General features: G+C 35.9%; 2 protein-coding genes across 5 annotated transcripts in view; both read right to left on the reverse strand.

The window, feature by feature from the left end:
- LOC139689446 (ras association domain-containing protein 1-like) overlaps positions 1-8,132 on the reverse strand; it is an 81,974-nt gene extending 73,842 nt beyond the window's left edge. Inside the window, exons 1-4 of the mRNA XM_071586574.1 lie at positions 7,650-8,132; positions 7,484-7,564; positions 7,053-7,259; positions 2,420-2,623 (exon numbers count right to left, since the gene is read on the reverse strand). Coding sequence (XP_071442675.1) covers positions 2,420-2,623; positions 7,053-7,259; positions 7,484-7,540 — 468 coding nt within the window. The 5' untranslated portion in view covers positions 7,541-7,564; positions 7,650-8,132. The remainder of the gene's footprint in view (positions 1-2,419; positions 2,624-7,052; positions 7,260-7,483; positions 7,565-7,649) is intronic.
- A 6,082-nt stretch (positions 8,133-14,214) lies between these two features.
- The window catches only part of LOC139689423 (SERPINE1 mRNA-binding protein 1-like), a 50,152-nt gene continuing 45,855 nt past the window's right edge, over positions 14,215-18,511 (reverse strand). For all 4 annotated transcript variants that reach the window (XM_071586542.1, XM_071586541.1, XM_071586543.1 and 1 more), the window contains one exon: positions 14,215-17,401. In XM_071586542.1, coding sequence (XP_071442643.1) covers positions 17,339-17,401 — 63 coding nt within the window. In that variant the 3' untranslated portion in view covers positions 14,215-17,338. The remainder of the gene's footprint in view (positions 17,402-18,511) is intronic.

Here is an 18,511-nt window from a genome sequence, read left to right on the forward strand (position 1 = left end):
GTTGTTTCTAGTTTGCCCGCTCCATCTAGAATACTCGCAACCAGATTGGATACTTTCTTCAAAAATATCACCCTAAAATCTAATATATAAACCGGCTTCACTCCTGAATACAGTGTCAAGGACTTCCACTAGCTGGGTAACATCCTTTCAAAAAAATCACCACCACCTGGCAAACATTTGTTGGTACCTTTTGATGCGTCCAACCTATATCCCAGCACCCCCGTAAGTAGCAGTTTCATTATTGGAAGTGCTCAACCATCTTTGGCAAAATCAACTTCTAAAACTCCTCAGAGTGAGTGGGGAACAGAATTTTTTCCTCCTCAAAGGTGGATTTTATATGTTGCCCGAGGGGTGAACCATGAGCTCCCCATTGTCTCCGCTCCTCACAGAATTAGTAATGAATGACTTGCAGGGAAAATGCTATTCAGGAGTCGCAAACACCTGGAACTGATCGGCAGCATGATAGTTTCTTGAACTTCCTACGCCAAGGCATTAATTTCTTGTGTGGAAGAGGAGTTAATGGTCACCTCAATTTCCTTGATGTCAATATAACTACTTGTGACAATACCTATGAGTTTGCAATTTTCAGGAACACAAACTCCACAGATCAAGTAACACACTACACTTCCCACCACCACATCTATCAGATACCAGCTGTCTTTCATTCAATGATAAACAGAGTTATTAGCATCCCACTCTCTGTAATTAATTTCAATCCCGAACTCGAGGAAGATTAAATTTGTTGATGCTGACGATGACTACAAACTATAACTAATTGAAAATATTCTACATATTAAGCAAACTTCATATACGCAATCGCTAGTTTATACTGAAGGTGGACACAGGGAAACGGAGAAAACAAGATGGAGCAAACCAACCTTATAGAGGGAGATGTGGCCAGTGTGTTCCCTAAAGAAGAGTGTTATGTGGCTTTTAATAACAAAAAAATATGAGGAATTTATTCACAAAAACAAAAGACCCTCTTCAGCCCAAGGATAAAAAAGGTGTGTATAAATAAAAATTTGAAGATTACAATGTCATTTATTACGTTAAAACTGGAAGATTATTTAAAATAAACATTATATTGTTTTACTATGGAATATGTTGCACACTCCTATTATTTGAAACATTTGAGGGAAGGAGGGCATATTCAGGGTTTCGAAATCCTCCATCAAGAATGACTTTTTTGGAACAACATGAGATAGAAAAAACTGTGCAAATGGACTTACGGTAAATTATAAACTATTCCTTACATTTGCCTCTCCTTGATGTCCATTGCATCCAGTGATCCCCTCACCTCCCATTCACTTCCCTTCCTAACTAGCACCACCATCAACAACCCCCCCCCCTCCTGTGGATGGTCTCCTCAACCATTTGCTCTACCCTACATCCACACCCTCTCCCCCTTTCCCATGGCTCAGTCACTAACCTGCGACCCATTCACCCAATTTATCCTACCCCTTCACCAATTACACAAATAACATAATCTTCTTCTACGTTCCTTTTTCCCCATTACACACCATCTGATCCCAAATCTCTTCCTTAAAACATGGAATTTAAATTTCATTTCATTACCACTGACTTCTTCCTAAGCTCTTAATCAGTATTAGCACATTTATTACTTTCTCAGGAAGTACAACATGACCTGTAAGTTATTTCCTGGTTTGTAAATCCATGCCCTATGGACAATTAATGCAACATTGAAAGTTTGGACCACCAGTGCCTTTTTCAGCATATGCTGTGAACTGAATCTTATGTAATTCTGAATTATTTTGCACCCACTAATTTATAGCCAGGGTAATGGCTCATTCTGTGGCAAATGAAAGGAAGTTTTGAGAACTGCACACTATACATTATAAGAAGAAAAGGTTTCAGGACTTTTCACCCAGTCAAAGTTGACTCATGAATGAAATACAAACTTAGTGATGGCTGTGGGGTTTTACCCAAAATTCAGATACTTGCACTTACGAAATCTTCCCATGTTGAAGGCTATAATTTTACAGAGTTTCTGTCCTCAAATTGGTGTCTCTACACAGAAATTTCTATGAAATTCTAATTTTGGTGGTTTCATAGCTTGGCTAAATGACATGGAATACCTCTCAAATAATTAGGACAATTACAGAATTCACATCATTTTTCTGAATTTTAAGAATTGGTCGAACCAAAAAGGATTCCTTGCTGATGAAGCCACCACTTGAGCATGAATGTAAGCGCCTTGTGTACCTCACTCATTATAAAGCCATCACACATACCATGATGAATAAAATGCATAATGGATTATATATTAGGAGAAGAAATACAGATCCTAATTCATTAACAGTATAAAATGTTTCTGCAATCACAATCACTACCAATCAGTTTAGGTAGTTGGCACTCAGTAAAAATAACACATTAAATCAGCATTACATATTTTAATTACCTCCTCCCATAAAAGGGCTGCCAACTTTTTAAGGCTCACTGCACAAATGTTTTCTTCTTTCTTGGATGGCACATCAACAGCATGCTTTCCTTCATTTCTGCTTCCATTTGGTTTAGAGGCAACAATAATTGGATCACTGTTTGTAAAAACGTTGCTTGGAGTCATGTATTTACCATGCATACTTTCCCAAAATGAGTCAGGAGCCTAAAAAGTTGAGCATAAAAGAAACTTCATTTATTGGATTTCTTAACTTTGATTTTTCAGAAATGCATGTGGCTAGAGACTTCAAACCTTTTGTCCTTTAAGCTATTGATGTGTACTTTCTTTTGATTGCTATAATGATATTCAACAATTATTTTACGGCTTAGAAATAAAAATTAGATTTTTGGCTGAAAATTTTCATCATTTCTCAGTTTTTTATTTTTTTAATTTTAAAGCAGGGGTTGAAACCAGATAAACAACCATGTCGCCCTCCTGTACCCATTTGGTTACTCCTGCTGAGATTTTTATCATTACATGTGATGCACACAGTTCTTGACAGAGATCATAAAAATTTGGAAGAATGCAAGAGGATTTTTAAAGTGAAATTTTTTTTCATTTAAAGTTTGGTTAAATAAACTCTTCTAACAAGTGCTAAAACCATGAAATTGGAATTTTTCAAAAATCTAATGCATTTCTATTGATCCAAGTAGTACTAAAATCGTAAAATTATACGTACATATTATTAGTGCTAATTATTAAAACTGTAAGTATAACTATTATTCTTCCATCAAAATTAAACTGCAAAAAACCTCACGAATATCAAGAATGAGGGGATCAGGATGGTGCAGTGGCTAATGTACAGGCTACCCACCATGAAGACTCAGGTTCAAATCCTGGAGAAGGCAGATATTTTGCAGGGGTATCCCGATCCTTACTCGAGGTGCTTATTGGAGAGCACTTTGAGAGAATACAACGGCCATCGAATTGGACATTAAACTGCGGACCCCTTGGTACCTTTCGAGTAGGCTAATGCCGATGCCGGGTTTCTCTCCACCCTTCCTTTCCCATCCATCCCTAATGGTGCAAATGGCCTCGGCTGTCAGTCGCCTCCCATAAAAACTACAACTAATATCATGAATGAGTACGACGTAATGCATTAGCTATCCATAAGTTTAATAATAGCTTGGGTGGTGCTAAGGTTCCCAAAGACATCACTCAGATTTTAAACCCAGAGCTCCAAGCCAATAGCCCAGCACATTACTACCACAAACTGCAGTTGAGAATTCTCAAATAAAATTATACATATCAGGTTGATAATGGGTACAATATGGAATGGTTAATTAACGAAAATATTCATAATATTCATTCAAATTTAATATTCACTTAATGACACAATTTTCAGCATGTGTCCAGCACATCCCTGAAAAAATCTACCTTGAATAATTGCTACAACCCCACACAAATTTCAACAGGAACAATACCACAGCCAAGAGTCCCCCTCCCTCGATAATGTCATTATCCCAGGCAAACGATTTTAGGCTTGGATGACCTTTGTAACAGAATTTGCTTTAAAAAATGAACAAAGAGTGTGATTTTTACACGAATATTTTCCAAACTCTCACAATTAAAAAATATTCAAATAACTTCAGTGGCAGGTAAACCACTTGGTAAAATGGACTTAAGTAATCATATAGTCTGTACTTACTCTAATATATCACTGACCCAAAATGCTTCTAATCTATTATCAACTGTGTCGTAATTGTACAAGTACACCAATAAAATTTCACTCGGTGCAAAAGTGGCTTCTGGACCCCAACATATGGGCCTTGACTGCAGATATTTTCAAAATGCCCACACTTTTTTTCAAACCACCATCATATGGATCCTTCAAACCTCTGCCTATGATGTATTTTTTCCCATTCTCTCCTATTACTTTTCATTTCCCTTATAAAATGCCTCACCTCAATCAACACCACCCTTGCAACTAGATCTGATCAACTTGGTGTTATACTTCTGACAATTATTGCTCCTGCTTCGCCCATCCCCATTTCCACTATTTTCAACTGATGCTTTTCAGCAGGATATTTCCCCATATTGTGGGAAGTAGGTTATCTTTTCCTTTTTTCATACCTTGTAAAACATCTTCTGTTGTGATTTACCAGCCAATCTCTTTTCTATCAATTCTGTCAACTGTCCGTGAGCCCATTATCCATCAACAACTTCATCTTTCATCCTTCCTTTCATTTCTGAAGAGATCACTGCATTCAAGTCTTCAGGCACTCATCTCAATTGGACGTCTGCTACTTTGATATTCCAAAAGCTTTTAATAAAATTAAATCCTTCATGCAACTCTAAAAATCAAATTGGAGAATTGCTATAATATTCATGGCATATTTGTGGAAATTTTGACAACATTCATAAAAAATAAGCAGCAAAGTGTGGTAATGTGGATCACTCCTCTGTTGCTTCTGGTGTTCCACATGGAAGTGCCCTCCATCCTTTGTTACTTGCATGGCAGATGACTTTGCCACAACATTTACCACAAAATCATGCAAAATTCTCCTCTAACCAGATCACTGCACATTATTCAAACAAGCCAAGTCCATTGATAACATTACTAGCTTCAAGCGCCTCTAATGAACTTGCTGAGTGATCGAAGTCATCACATAAATACAATAGAAACCACTCTTCTCTTTTTTATTTCCATCAATCAATCCAAGCATATGATTATCCAATTTATGGTCATGTAATTTCAGCGGTCACAACTCAAAAAACCTAGCTGCTAACTTAGACATTCTCTTTCTAGTTAACATAAACTTCTGTTTCCAAAGCACATTAGAAGTATTTCCTCCAAAGCAACTTCACTGGTGGATTTAATTCTTTGATACCGAGAAGCGTCCAATTTTTTGGTTTTCATCAATTTTTGCCTCGGATTCTCCTCTCCTCGGGTACAGCTCCCAAATCCAGGCCACGTTTGAACACACTTCTCTCAAACTGCTCAACCACTTAATGATTTCATTTCTCTTGATCATTTCCCACCATCATCCATGAATCTGTAAGTTCTCTCACTTATAGTATATGAGGCATTATCTTGGCATTTACTCCCTCGCTGATTGCCGTGCCATCAATGATACAAATGTTTTCATTAAAATCGTCAATGGCAATCATAAGTCATCTGAACTACTTTCCTTTTTCCCTCTTAGTTAAGGATGCAGCATAATGACCCCATTCAGGGCATCGCCACTCAATTACAAAGCTCTCTTTAATCTTAAGACTTCCACCGAGATTGGACATAGATGTGTTGTTTCACTGAGGTAAAATAAATTACCTCATAATCCTATATGAATTATTAAATAATCTGATGGATTATCCATTTGTGTCCCAACAGATAAATGTTGATACAACAGTTAGCATCACCCCATGTTTATCTAGTTCATCTAGTTTACATCAAATACTGAAAAAACAAATTATCTCATCAACAACTCCACTTTGAGAACTAGGAAACTTTATAACATAACCTGGGAAAATATTGAATTATTCTTCCATGGGTTGAAAACTTTTTTAAAAGGGATTGGATGCATCTTAAATACAAACTGAATTATAACAGTTGCCTGATGTTTTTTCTATTTGCAATTCATTTTGATGCATATTCTAACCTAATTTTACTGTTATATATTCTTAAATTGTTTCCCTGTGCATGTAATTTAATTAAATATATTTGGAAATGAACTAAATTTAAATTATGTAACCAGTGTCCATTTATAATTTGATCAAAAGCATAACCCATGCAAATAAATATTATTACAATAATTTTCACCAAAGCACACCAAATATAACAATTAACGCTTGATATAATGAGTAAAATTATCTTGTACAACAAAGGAAAAGATACATATGAAATTCTGCTGAATTACTTTCAATGCCCAGTTTAGCATAATTAAACTATTCACTGATGTAATGACTCTGGTGGTATCACATATTAGGTAGGTCCTTTTCTGTGATGGAAAATTAAATAACCAGATAATGTCTCAGAATGCTGGTTAGAGTTTTTATTTAGACCAATGTATACTGGTGTTGGATATAAATATTTGTAGTAAGGAAGGAATTAGCGCACAAAGAGTTTAAAAATGTAGGTAATATCCGCAAGCAGCTGAATGTCTTCGTGGGAGACCATATATATCAAACAACATTTCTGTTCATTATATTCCTCTGGACTTTCAATCATTTGAACGGTGAATTTGGGGCACTTTGAGGACTTCAACTGAAACACCAACACAAAATGGTAAGCAAGCCATACACCCAAAACTATAGTTGTACAAAGGCCATTAAAACCGAAGTTTTTTAAATATGTGAATCCATTTATACGACATATTAATTGGGAAATTGCTGAAATCTGGCCATTTGACTTATATTCTCTATAACTGCACATATGTAAATTTAATTATATGGTGGAACTTCCTGCTAGGTCAGAAAAAGTACTAAGTTTTGGTGTCTTAAGTCACAGAGGAGAATTCATGCACATAGGCCAAAATACCTTTCCTTTCGTACATATGATTCAGGATAAATAGGTCAACAAATGAGGATATTTCTCAACATAAACGGTAAGGTTTTATTGCAATGAATGAAAAATTTTAAAAATAACATCACAAACCTTAGAATTTTGAAAATGAACCAGCTCAATCTGCTCGGGTGGTAGACATTCCTTCTCAACGTTCGGTCTTTCTGGGCAATCGGAAGTTTGCCTTTTACTTGCCCTCCTCCTAAATGGGCTAAACACCGACCAGCTATTGAAGAAATCACCAATCCCTTGATTAAATCTTGCATGCCAATCTTGATAGCCAAGAGGTTCTGAGCTAGCCTGTAAAACAGGGAAACGTTGGTGCTTATAAGAAAGCAATGTTCAATGCTAAACAAGCCAAACTCACTTAAAAATTTCACGGTTTTAACAAATAACAAATTACTACCCTGTGAGATTAATACAACGATGGTAACCTTAGATCATGTCACGTAGTCGTAATATACATTTCTGAATGAAAGCGTAATCTACCATCTACAGAGTATCTCTAAACGACCTCTACATACCTCATCTCCAGGTGAAAGGCCATGATTCGGAAGTTCATTGGGTTTGCTGGACGACATCACTACATCAGGATATTAACGTTCCTAACAAAATAAATTTTGAAATATCACTGAATCTACGTTAGTGTAGTTTATGGCGTAAGTGCATAATACCAGGCACTGAAAATACCTTTTCGACACTATTGGGCGATTTACATCAGCCGGAAATGTAAGGTGGAAAGTGTCCCCAAAACGACATTCTGTCATATTCTTCTTTCGGTACAAAATATAAAATACCGACGGAATAGAACTACAACGATAAAGTCGCAGCTAGCCTTCCATGAACATTTACAATTCCACCAAAATCATATTTTAAAATTCGAAAATATGTTTCTCAGAGGATAATCTTTCAAATTAGATTACCCTTACCATGATAATACACAAAATATTAGGTAATGTTACGCTTGTGAGTTCGGAGGCTCGTGCCATGTCAAGATCTACATCACACCTCACCTTATGAAATAAGCAATCGAGGGGATAGAATACACATGTCCCCTGCGAACAAATTGTGTTCAAAAAACCCCTGAAATAATTATAGTAAACATTTCTATCATTTGAAGTAGTTCCGTAACCTGTTACCAGATGATGGTAGCAATCATCGTGAGGCCTACCCTTTCTTGTTAACACTTGCTGTATTCTTTGAGAAACCCGCTCGAAGGTGGCGGTGCTTTAGTATGAAACTACGATGTAGTTGAAACTTTGATAGCTAGGTAACGCCACGACCGCATTTCTGCCGCTTGATTTTAATGACGTCTTCCAAAAGGTTCATGCTTTATACTATTTACCATTTTGCCCTGACATTAGGAAATCTTCGGCGATTTTCGTTGGCAATAATTATATGTTAAATGGCCGCGAAAATATAAAAAAAATAATTTAATAAATTAAATTTAAAAAAACACAGGCGGACTGAAAATTTTCAAAATAAACCTTTTATTTCAATGCAGTATTTTGGTAGGTGGAACTAAACACTTCCAAAGATGTTGCAATATAGTTTAGGTACTGGCTCAAGTAATAAATGGATAATATGATATTAGGATTTAAAAACTGAACCTTCAATTATTCCATTGAGATATGAGTAACATTATTGAAGGTTATCTACTAATTAAAGTAGATTTTGAATGGACACAACTACCAAGTATTTCTCTGGTCTCTCCTAACAAAACGTAACCTAATATCCTACCCCCCAACAATCTCCTTCCTTACATCTAACATCCCAAATCCTATTTATGCCCCTTCCTCGTTTTGCCAACATTCTCTCTTCCATCACAGTCACATCAATCTCTCTATCAGTCCACATGCTTCACCACTATTAATCATCCAAGTACCAAACTGCAAGGGAAGCCTAAAATTCCGATCTATGTTTTTTTCTTTTTGTAGGTTGCTTTCATAGCAGAAACAACTAAACGCATCAAGCGGTACACATTTAATAACTTCATTCACTAAATAAATGATATCATAAATGCAATTATTCCAGTTAGTTCCTTTCCTTCCGAATTCACTATGCCAAGAAATGGCCCGAGAGGAACTATCTCACAGGGTTTGCTCGATCAGAGTAATCGTACTTCTTCATTGTCAGCGTGCAGCTTTGATAAGATTGGAAACCAATCCAATAGTTCAGTTACCTTTTTCAAAACAATGACCAAGTCGAGCCTTCAATTAAATAAATAAACCACGAAGACGAGAATGGTCATTAGAGATGAAAAAGATGTGACGGACAGCTATGCTAAAAGTCCTGAATCGCAACACGCATCAACCCTGACCGTAAGCGAGCGATTCGGAGATAACTAATATTCTTATTAAAATATTTAGATAGCTTGTGCGTAGTCGCAAAACCGCGTAATACAGAGTTCTATTAACAATTTACTCGGCAATCCTTCATGAAAAATTTTCAATTTCTTTGTTTTAACTTGGTAACATGGGCGATATTTGGGACTGGTCTTGTATTCATTTTCACTTATCGGATTATATTTAGTCTATTGATGATCCGTTTTTTTATATTTTGCTTTAATTATTAGGTCAGGTAGTGTTAAATTTCATTAATTTCAAACTTTTTATCTTATTATATGGTATATTATCCCAGAGTAATATATCCGACAGTAGTTGCTTTTAGATACGCTTTGTGTCATGCGTAGTTCATTTATAGTTATGGGTACTTTTCTTGCTGCATGAATTATATTTTTAAGTTACGCTTAGTATGAATTGAATATATTCTACAATTAGTTTTTGTCGCAGTTTTTCCATTTTCGTTGATTTTATTACTTCTTGGGCATACTTAGTGAAACGAGGAATCTTTTTGAAGAGGTTTGGCAAACGACCTATGATTAATCGATTGGAATTGTGTAGAAAGCTACATGCCTACAAAGAACATTGTTAAATGCTTACACCCTCCAAGCACAGCATTGTGCTTGAAGATTACTTTCTGTTATGCTTAAAAACCAAAATAAAATTTAACAAGCACACACACGAGGCATGGATACCTCCACGATGACAAAGACTATGTTCTTAACCACAAAACGCAGCACCAAACTAAGATATTTGTTCTTACCACTCCATTACAAATATCTGTATCCTATAACTTGATAAAATAAAGTTATTTTATGAATTAAACTACATTCACGCGGGAGACGCCAAATTTTTTCCCCCATGGAAAGCTCCGCCTTTTCCCACCTCGTATTGAGGAAGCCTTCGGTTTTTTCAACGAGTAAAATTGTGCTTTCTCGAAGAAATAATCATGTTACTGCGACCAAGAAAAACACGGTGTAAAAATACACTCCCGCCATGGCGTTTATTCTTCTGCTAGTTGCCTCGCTTCCAGCACTTGTAATTCTGAGGAGGCAATATAGCGGATGTACGATACACTTGTGTCCTAAATCCTGGGGCCGAGTTGAGTGAGCCCCCTCGCTGCTTAACGAGTTTGAATACCCATCAAGATGGCCTCCGCCCTAATTTGGGCGCATATGTGAAGCCTGGACACGGCTATTACATTTTTCTTAGGATAAAGATTCCACTGCAGCTATTTCCAGCCTAATTCCACTTCCATGGCCGAGTGGATTTTTCCAAATTTGACATTACCTTACCTAACTTTACTTAGCAAATTTAACAAATCTATAATAACAAGGGCAACTAAATAAATATACAGCAGCAAATGCAAAAGCCCTTAACTAATCTTTCAAATTAATCCAGAAGACCCTTTAGTCCATCCTGATTATTACTATACTCTAACTCAAGGTTCTAGTCGAGGACACAGGAAATAAGTGTTGGAGATGGCCCCGGTATCCCAAGTTCCAATGTAATGCCTCAGTGGCATCTCAAGATAATCCCTGCACCCATAAGGGTATAATTTGATGATTCAGGCAAAGGCATCAGCCACCTTGCACAGATTTACTGAACCACTCTCCTTGCCAGATTTTAACATTAAGATGTTTTGTGATAGCACCTAGTAATGTGTCCAAGTGCAAAACATTTAACAGATTACTTCTTGGTTTCTATATTTGTCAAATGAAATACTGTCACAATAATAATTGAAGTAGTACTAAGCATAGGGGGTTCAATCCAGCCAATGGGCAGTGCCTCTGGAGTTCATCGTGATATGTGCACACAGCATATTGGCTGCTGCGAGATCATAGGATAATTCCAGGGATCATCAGGATCACTGTCAAACCACCTCATGGCACTCACATTTGTACAAAGTTGAAATTCATTACCTAATTTTTCAGAATTATCATTACATTTAATGATTTTCTCAGCTTCCACATAAGGTGGAGATAATCAACTCTTGGGACACCAATCTATTAGTGGGAGTATTTGATGGCATTCAAGAGCAATGGAAAAATATACCAGTGTTCATTTAACGAAGAGGGAGTACATGCTCTCCCTCAAACACAATCTTGAAAACTGCCAATTGAAACGGGAGTGAAAATCAAACTGTTCTCAGCACCAGTGCATATGCAAAATTTTGAGCACAGACCCTTGGTCTCACAAGACTTGTATCAACAGACACACTAGCAACATTAAATTAACATCACCACCAACTCACTTAGCAGACAGACAAAATCCTACACATGCTAGTATTAATTTTTTACTTCAATAAGAGATATCAAAAAAGCATCTTTTAAAAGGAACTAATGTACTTTCTTAAATAGCTCTCAAGAAAACATTATGGAGTGTCCTAACTACCAAGAAATTTAGTTGCCCCCCCTCTGAACAAATTTGTTTTGGCAAATCTCATACATATAGTAATACTCACTGCATCACAAATGATGAGGAATTGTTGGCAAGAACTTTAGGCACCAGGTGTACATATACTGCAGTGTGTAGAAAGATTTTGAATGCAAACAATATACATACACAATATAAGGAAGAAAGCTAAGGACATGATCCAATATTTTCAGGTCAATCAACCTTCTGAAAAAATAGCATTGCGCTCTCGCTAAAATGGTCCATCTAAACAAAACTGAGGCCAGTATCACTTCATTTGCATTAAAAATTTACATCTTTGATAGAAAACCACTCACTCCACAAGCAATTTTTCTGGACAATCAAGGGAAATAAGAAACAACGCTAAGTATTTTGGAACAAAAATAACATACATACGTAATACTACCTTGCACAATGAGTATAATTCATTCTGGAAACTTTCTCACGAAGCGAAAATAATTTTGTTCCAGTAAGCAAAAATCATTTCCAACTTCTCAGGTTGATAGTATCCCTTAACTATTTCTTTTTGTTTATCCATATGAGAAGCAAATGCTCAACATCATTGGGACTATTAACTTGTGTAGACATTCTTGTCACTCTCTTTAAAGAATCTCTCTCATCTGTCCTTCAGGACACTGCAAAACATTGTTGACTGATTGCATGCGAAGACATCGCCACATTCGCACCTCATCACTTATTGTACTTTACCTTTCTTAGGTTATTCATTTTCCTTTATGCCTCTCTTATTGAAGCTTTATCACTGGGGATATTTTTAAACCTATGAGCAATAGAATATTTAACTTAGCACAAAAAATCACAATGTGAACAAGTTTGGAAAAATGCACAATCACTAATTGGAGAGTTCTAAATCCAATTAAAGCAGCAGGCATGAAATTATCCTCTTGGCCACTCCTTTAGAGTCATTCTTGAACATATTTTTGGTCTTTATCTAAGGGGCCACTGTTCCAAAGCAAAAATGAACAAATTTAGACCATCCAGAAAAAATATCAAGGCTGGTTTAAAGTAATTATGAACCACTCCCTCAATTTGTCAAATCTTAACCCTAATGCTGCAGGGAACATACCTTTTCATTCTTGCTGCAGTGTTCGGTGGAGAAACTTTCTCTTTCCACACACTCGCTCTCCTTTCTGGTGGAACAAGTTTTCCACCCTCATCAAGATTAGTAAACATGATTAGTGTGCCTTTTAGACGAAAAAAGACTAAATGCTCTTCAAAGATTTTATTGCATGCTATTTGCATTGAAGGCAGTGTGTGAAAAGTTTGGGGATAACATTTTTTTCGAGTTCTCCATTTTGAACCACAGATATTTTTCTAATGAAGAGCCCTCCTTAGCTACTCTCTCACCTTCCACTTCCAGCAGCAAGGTACTTTACTAAGCAGAATTTCCATTTTGACTCCAACTCTGGTAAACAGGAAAACTGTAGCATTACCAAGAATAATACCACAAAAGTACTGTGAATGCATCTCATATATCACCAAAATCCAAAAGTATGGTAATCCAAGTAATAGGTAACTAGCATGCATTGAAATTTCATTATGAATGTTTGTCCAAAACTATCCCATCAAGGTTTTTGGTGAATTTCAGATAACCTAAATTAATTTACTATTATTTAAATCAATCTGAAATTGTTAATGATAAACATTATGGAGAGGTGATACCCCCACTTTTCATCTCGTGTGACGAGCAAGTCCCTGGAGATTAAGCTGCAGTTTAAGGGTCTCAAAAAGGGTCAAGTATGGCAAGGATTCCTAAGAAAAATAGGGGTACCTTGGTATCCATTAGTATTGTTTTATACACTTCAAATTTCCCATTTAAAATGAGTTGGGACATTTTTTCCATTAAATCCATCAATTCCTTTTCCCAGGACAATCCATTCTCCAGGAATGTTTGATTAATTGGAGAAAATATGAAGAATCCAATCAAGGGTTTGTTTACTGAAGCATGTATATTTCCTCATGGATTTGTGTTCAATGTTATGTTGGTCTTACAACTATATACTATACATGTTTACTCCGCACAAATCAAAAAGCTACCTTAACATCAGACTACCATCAATGATAATGTTTGCAAGAAAACCTTAGGAATTCCTTTACATTAAAAAATTTAATTTGCATTGCATAAAATGGTGTTTAATGGTCCCTAATAGCCATGCAGAGCTAATTGATTAGACCCAATTATGTCGCCAGCTAAATGTCAGTTCAAAATGAATTTATAACAACCGCAGCCGAGTGCTTCTGGATTGCTTCCTTGAGGCTCCTCAGACATTCTATCACTTTTGATAACATGTCAGCCAAAAGTGGAATGATTCGAACGTATAAACAGTGCCAAAATTATGTTTTTTCCATGGATGATTCTACACTCTACCCTTAGTTTCAAAATTAAGGTTACATTCAAAACATTGTTTGACGATCAAGGCATTGGTGATGACCCCAAGGTCTACATTTTACACTTGCTGTTTACAAAGAAATTTACCAAATGCAGTGAGAAACAAATTTTATTCTCAACTTTCTCATTCACAAATCTGCTCTTAAAGAAAGACAGATAAGAAAAACATTCTGTCCCATGACTTCTGTCATGCCAAATTAACACAAGGCAAAAAATTTTGAATTGAGGTTAAGGTAACAATACCTCTTCCGTAACACCAACAAACTTGAAACTGATGCAACTAAAAGCAAATCTACAGGAGATTGTGTACAAATGCCAGCATAGTATGTGTGTAACACGAAATGTACTGGAGTACATGCAATGATGGTTTTTAGGATGTAAATATGCCATGGCAACACATATGACATGTAAAAATACTAGAGACATTCTATCCATCACCAAACAATTTATGAGGATACAAAATTCATTTTTGAAACCCACATACTGTTTGAAACAATGATTAGGTACACTGAGTACTAAACAACTGGTAATGCACATCTTTTCAATCACAAATTGCAGAGAGGACTCCTATATGAGGAACATTATTGAGCTAAGAAAAATATTATGTTATGAGATGTACTTCCACTCTCAATATTATTTCTTGCTACATGTTATGTATACAAACAAATAGAAAATGGTCATGCTGAAATAGTAAAAATACTGCCACTTCCATGTTAAGTCAGTGAATATTGCATATCACAAAATGATCAACCTATTGGCAATGTATTATCTAGAACAAGTGAAGTACATGGGTAAATAACAAATCACAACTTATCATCGATGCAACTAAAGTAAAGTACACGACACTGGTTTAATGGGTTAATTTATTGGTCCCCTTCAGTTCCCTGTACCTAGCCACTTACTGAGTCAACATGATTAAATTTCCTCCATTCACAACCAATAACACCTCGATGCACAAAGAGCACTTTAATCCACTAGAAATGGGGAAACATTAAGGATGGACCAATGAAGTCAACATTTGGTGACAAGATCAAAAATTACTTACTACTGCTGAGTAAGCAATTATACAGTTAAATCAAATATATGGAGAAATTGAAGAAAACTATTGTTCTAGAGAATACATTAGCAATTTTCCTTTATATTCACTCACTATAATGATATTCTATTTAACAATAAAAAAATGAAACAAACTTTGAATTTGGTGACATTGCTAAAAATTTTGCAGACAGGAAATTTTCATACATGAAAGTTAAGTACCCATGTTTGGTGAGATGACATTACTTAATTATCCACTAATGGGAAAGATACACCTTCATGCAGTACTTTTACTAGCATGATGCATGCAACCCTACAGCATTTACTTTCTTATTGCTGGTAAAACTGTGGATCACTACGAGGGTAAAAAAACTTTATACTTCCACTGTGATCACATTTGGTGACAAATCAAGAGGAAGAGGAGAGGAGAAACCAAGGAGGGAGAAATCAATGATAGAATTAAGTTTTAAATAAATTTGAGAAAAATAAAGTCGTATCCGTGAAATGCATATTTACCTCAGCAGTTAACTGAATTGTATAGGTCCTTAGATCACATACCAAAGAAATTCTTTCCTTCTTCCAACAATAAGTTGCACATTACACCTTCTAGCATGAAAACATTAAAGTGAATTGGCATAGTAGCCAATAATTTACTGCATTAAATAGAAGAGTAAATGGTAAGGTACAACAGGTAAAAACTAGCACACTGACATAGTTCTTCTCTCAATTCACACCTTTGGGCCCCTAACAAAAACCCCTCTCTTAAAGCACAAGGACAATGTTAAAGCTACAGATGTTCAAATCCCAATTGCTCACTTAAAGAGTCATGAAAACGAGATATCAAACATTCAAAATACCATAACTGTATTATCAAGGAAACCTATGAGCTAGTTCACCAAAATAATTGCAATGATAAAGTAAAAGGCCAACAAAAAATGTAAGAATACTTTTTCACACAATTTAAAAATCAATAGACGGCAGCTTAAAAATGCCAAGGAACAGTGTAATAAGGCTAAACTATACCACCGCATTCTAATTTTATGTACAAATAATTTCATAATATAGTTACTCCTGTCAAAAAATAAAGTCAAAACCACAGGGCAATGCATGTCTCACAAAATTATTCGCTCTTATAAAATACCAAACTCAAGTTTATATTTCAAGTGCCATTTCCATGGAACCAGCACTACCAAATTCATCCAATTTCTTCAGCTCCCACAAAAGCAGAATACAATTATTTTTACATACACAATGCAAATGATTACCAATATCATGAAAATGTAAATTCAAACTATTTTACAAATGCAGGGACGCTAGAGGAAAGTGTTCAAGGATACCTCCCATACTAAGTCCAAAAAAAATCAAAGACTATGAAAAAACATATCCTCTAAAAAAATATAGATCAACTCATACTTTTGAATATTTTTCAGTATAAATGAGTCTTTTGATAATCGCATAATGTAAAGTGGAATCTGAGTCAAATTTAAATGGCATAGTGTTTTATAGATTTCATAGCATTTCAAAATTTACAATTTGAACAGCTGACAAAACTGTTGGTTATGAGGGTAAATAAGGAAAAGCTGTACAACATATTGATCACAACTATCGCAAAAATTATCCAGCAGAAATAAAGTTGACAGCTAAGATGAAAACACATTGAAGACAATAGTAAATATAAAGTATTACACACTCGGATTAACCAAAATTCTCCCATAAATCACAATCAACCACATAGAACAGACTGACTAGTGCAGCCATTCTCAAGTGTGGCCAAGGAGACTTGAGTCGCCAGCATGAGCACATTACTGCAAGAGCAAAATGGGATCACACTAGCTTAAATTAGCATAATTTTGATCCAGCCAGTCAATAAAAGTTTCTATTATAATAACAAACTCAAGCGACTAATAACATGAAATACACTTCTGAGGCCACCATGCAAACTCTTGAGAACCACTGTACTAGAGGACAGGCAGCTTTAATTTGCTGCAAAATCTAGCTAGTCATGCAAAAACATGTCTGTATCATTGACAAACACTCAATTTTAGACTCTCAAGAAAATTATTAATACCAAAAAGTTTGAAACAAAATGATCAAGAGCTTCAGGTCACACTGCTGCATTATTTAAAATAACTTAGAGATGACATTCAAGACATTCATATAAGGGTGTAATTTATTTTTCTTTATCCAAGGGATGGAAAGTCATTCTCATCGTCCACCTTGGGAGCACTCTGCCTCACACGAGACTGAAAGAAAAAGATAAAACACTCGAGTGGCTGCAGCTGTCAATGCCTTGAGGACATGGGACAGCTGCTCCCTCCATTATCATGCTATTGCTAACATTTAGATTTACCTACCACCAAGGCATTAAACTTAGTTACAGTGGAAAACCCCAATTTATTTAGTCTCAAGATGAAAAACCTCGCAACTGAAGGCTTATCCAGTTATACGACTATTCTGCTTTGGCAAGTTTAATTTGGCATGAAAACCTCCAGCAACAGATATTTGAAATAAAAGTTAAGCAGTTAGCAATTGTGATGTTTTATTTCTCTCATTTAATTAAGAATATCAGGATTTAATTTACAATGTTGGTCGGAGAAGTCCTATATTTATACGACTAGCAACTTCTTAAGGTCATGATAAATGCCTGTCGTTGTTTCCATTCCACGTGCCGATGTGGCACTGGAATTCTCTTCACCTCAAGCTGGGGAATGATGTAATTAATAGATTACCATCACTTGCACCATGTCTACCACGAAGAAGTACATAATGAATGATAGCCATGCCTAAAAGAGCATATGCTAGGATAATAGGACAAGAACAAAAACATACCCAATAAAATCCTTTTCAAGAAATTCTAGATGAGGGAGTGCATTCATAAAAAAGTTAGCAATTCCCTAACCAAGATTCTCTCCAGGTTCACTTCCCAGGATTTAACGAAAGCCACATAATGCTAGGATGGCGATTTAAAACCTGCCCGATGTACAGAATAAAGATTAAAAATTACATGCGAGTGATTCATTCACCATATGGTCAGTTGCTCAGTATACGAGATCTCAATCTTGGAATTCAAAGATTAGATTCCCTGAACTCTCCACGAAGTATTGCATCTGGAAGGAAACCGTGGCATGCATCTCCCATGACAGACGCTCAGTGTAGAAGCAACTTCACTTCTTCCTTTTAAATGCTCAACGGGCAAATGAACCATTATCATCTCCCGTTTTCAGTGTAATTTGCATTCCCTCTCTCACATCTGGTCAATCTCAAACTTGAAAGACTGGTCATCTGCCTCTCCAGACGCAACTGTTAACTAATATGCACATAATACTTTTGAATATTTCCATCGGTATGCTCAT

Source organism: Hetaerina americana, unplaced genomic scaffold, assembly GCF_022747635.1.
Source record: "Hetaerina americana unplaced genomic scaffold, ioHetAmer1.1.p SCAF_23, whole genome shotgun sequence".
Taxonomy (NCBI): domain Eukaryota; kingdom Metazoa; phylum Arthropoda; class Insecta; order Odonata; family Calopterygidae; genus Hetaerina; species Hetaerina americana.